The 2,197-nt window shown below is 57.3% G+C and overlaps 1 protein-coding gene across 1 annotated transcript in view; it reads left to right on the top strand.

Moving 5' to 3' along the window:
• Positions 1–28: 28 nt before the first annotated feature.
• The window catches only part of LOC103769508 (ankyrin repeat domain-containing protein 11-like), a 2,655-nt gene continuing 486 nt past the window's right edge, over positions 29–2,197 (top strand). Inside the window, exons 1-3 of the mRNA XM_008936708.1 lie at positions 29–139; positions 243–386; positions 1,117–1,209. Coding sequence (XP_008934956.1) covers positions 29–139; positions 243–386; positions 1,117–1,209 — 348 coding nt within the window. The remainder of the gene's footprint in view (positions 140–242; positions 387–1,116; positions 1,210–2,197) is intronic.

Consider the following 2,197-nt stretch of genomic DNA (forward strand, 5'->3'; position numbering starts at 1 on the left):
CCCAGCTCTGACCCCCGCCACGGTTGCCATGCCCCCGCAGATCGCCCCGCCGCCGTCGCTGGCCGAGCCCCTGAAGGAGCTCTTCAAGCAGCAGGAGGCCGTCCGGGGGAAGCTGCGGCTCCAGCACAGCATCGAGCGGGTAAGGGGGCACCTGGGGAGGCTCCTGGGGAGCAGAGCTCATGGATTTCCCCCGCTGGGAGGCCGAGCCCGCCGCGCTCACTGCTCCCTTTGCTCTTCCTCAGGAGAAGCTCATCGTCTCCTGCGAGCAGGAGATCTTGAGAGTTCATTGTCGGGCAGCAAGGACTATTGCCAACCAGGCTGTGCCCTTCAGTGCCTGCACCATGCTGCTGGACTCCGAGGTCTATAACATGCCTCTAGAAAATCAGGTCAGTGCCCGTCTCGGTGGTGAGGAAGTGTCTGTGCAAGTCCTTGAGGGAGATGGTGCTCATCTGGAGAGAGGGAGGGATGAAGGCAGGAGTTGCTGATGCCCTCCCTGCTCCGGTGCCCGTCGCCCACCACGGCACACAGATGCAGCACGTGCCACAGGAACCCTCTGGGATACCCCCTGTGTGTGCTGGGGAAGGAAATGAAGCAGGAATACAGGGACACAGGGGGCAACTTGGCTCTTTAGGGACAGAGGTGACTCACATTTATCAGTGAGTCTCAGGACCCTCTGCCTGTCTTCATGATCACCATCATCTGCACACTTGAAAGGTTTATTTTGCTACACTCTGGGATGACTTTTCCTGTTGAAGGAAGGGGAGAGAGCTGTTAAATTGATCTGTGTCTGAATAGTGGCTTTGAAAGAGCCAGACTGTGTCTCACAGCCCACGAGAAATGGTCGTTTCCCTCCTTGATTTCACATTATTCTGTGCTGGAGAAGGGGGAGTCGTGTCTGGTTTCTGCAGGCAGTGGCACATCTGTTGGAGGCCAAAGGCCCTGGCAAGGGGCTGCAGGAGAGCTGGGAGCCACATCCTGTCCTCCCTCCCTCCCTGCAGCTCCTTCGGTGCTTCTGCGTGTCCTAAGAGGGGTCTGGATGTGGCCTCTTGGACCTGTGCCTACCTAAAGTTAAGTAAAATCGCCCCATCTAACTCCCTTCTGCTGCCTTTTGCTTAGGGAGATGAAAACAAATCAGTCAGAGACCGTTTCAACGCACGACAGTTCATTTCCTGGTTGCAAGACGTGGACGACAAGTATGATCGAATGAAGGTGAGAGGTGGGGGACCCTGGGGGGTTTCCCTGGGGGGGTTTCCCTGGGAGGGGTCCCGGTGCTCACTGTAGCCTGGAAGCTGCCTTAGTGGTTTCCAAAGCTGTGCTGGGAGCGGGTGCCCCGAGGGTCTGGGCAGTTTGCAGAGAGCCCTGGGTGGCAAACGGGCATGGTCGGGAGCAGAGACCATGGTGCTCCCATCAGGGAGACCTTGCGGCCTTTCAGTGCTTCAAGGGGCCCAGAAGAAAGCTGGGGACAGACTTTTGAGCAGGGCCCGTTGGGACAGGACAAGGAGTGTTGAGTTTAAACTCAAAGATGGAGATTTAGAGTGGAGAGAAGGAAGAAGTGTTTGATGCTGAGGGTGATGAAACCTCGGTTTGAGGCTGAGGTTGCCCAGAGAGGTGGTCGCTGCCCCATCCCTGGAACCATTCCAGGTGAGGTTGGCCGGGGCTCTGAGCAACCTGCTCTAGCTGGGGATGTCCCTGCTCCCTGCAGGGGGTTGGACTCAATGACCTTAAAAGGTCCCTTCCAGCCTGAACCAGTCTATGATTCTATCATAGAATTGTTTAGGCTGGAAGACTTTTAAGATCATCGAGTCCAACCATTAACCCAATACTGAGTCCATTGCTAAACCGTGTCCCTCAGCACCACATCTGCACAACTGTGAACCTGGTGATGTGGGTTTGGCAGCTCCCATGACAGGAGCAGGGCTGTGCAGGCAGCCAAGGGCCACTGCTGGGGACTAGCTGTCGAGGCTGTTGCCAGCAGGGTCAGTGCTCTGCTTATGAGCTCTGTAAAGCTGTCCCACGAGGCCCTTTTGGGTTTGCTCCTGCTGGGATCTGGCTCAATAGACATCCCCAGGCCGGGTTTCCTTCCTGCAGGGACGTGCCAGGTGTCCATCTCTCAGCTTGCTGGGCAGGGTGGGCAGCAGGAGCCTTTCCTTGCCCGCTCCCACTCCCCCCTCACCTCCCCTTGTTTTTTCCCCCCTCC

Source organism: Merops nubicus, unplaced genomic scaffold (genome assembly GCF_000691845.1).
Source record: "Merops nubicus isolate BGI_N331 unplaced genomic scaffold, ASM69184v1 scaffold34293, whole genome shotgun sequence".
Taxonomy (NCBI): domain Eukaryota; kingdom Metazoa; phylum Chordata; class Aves; order Coraciiformes; family Meropidae; genus Merops; species Merops nubicus.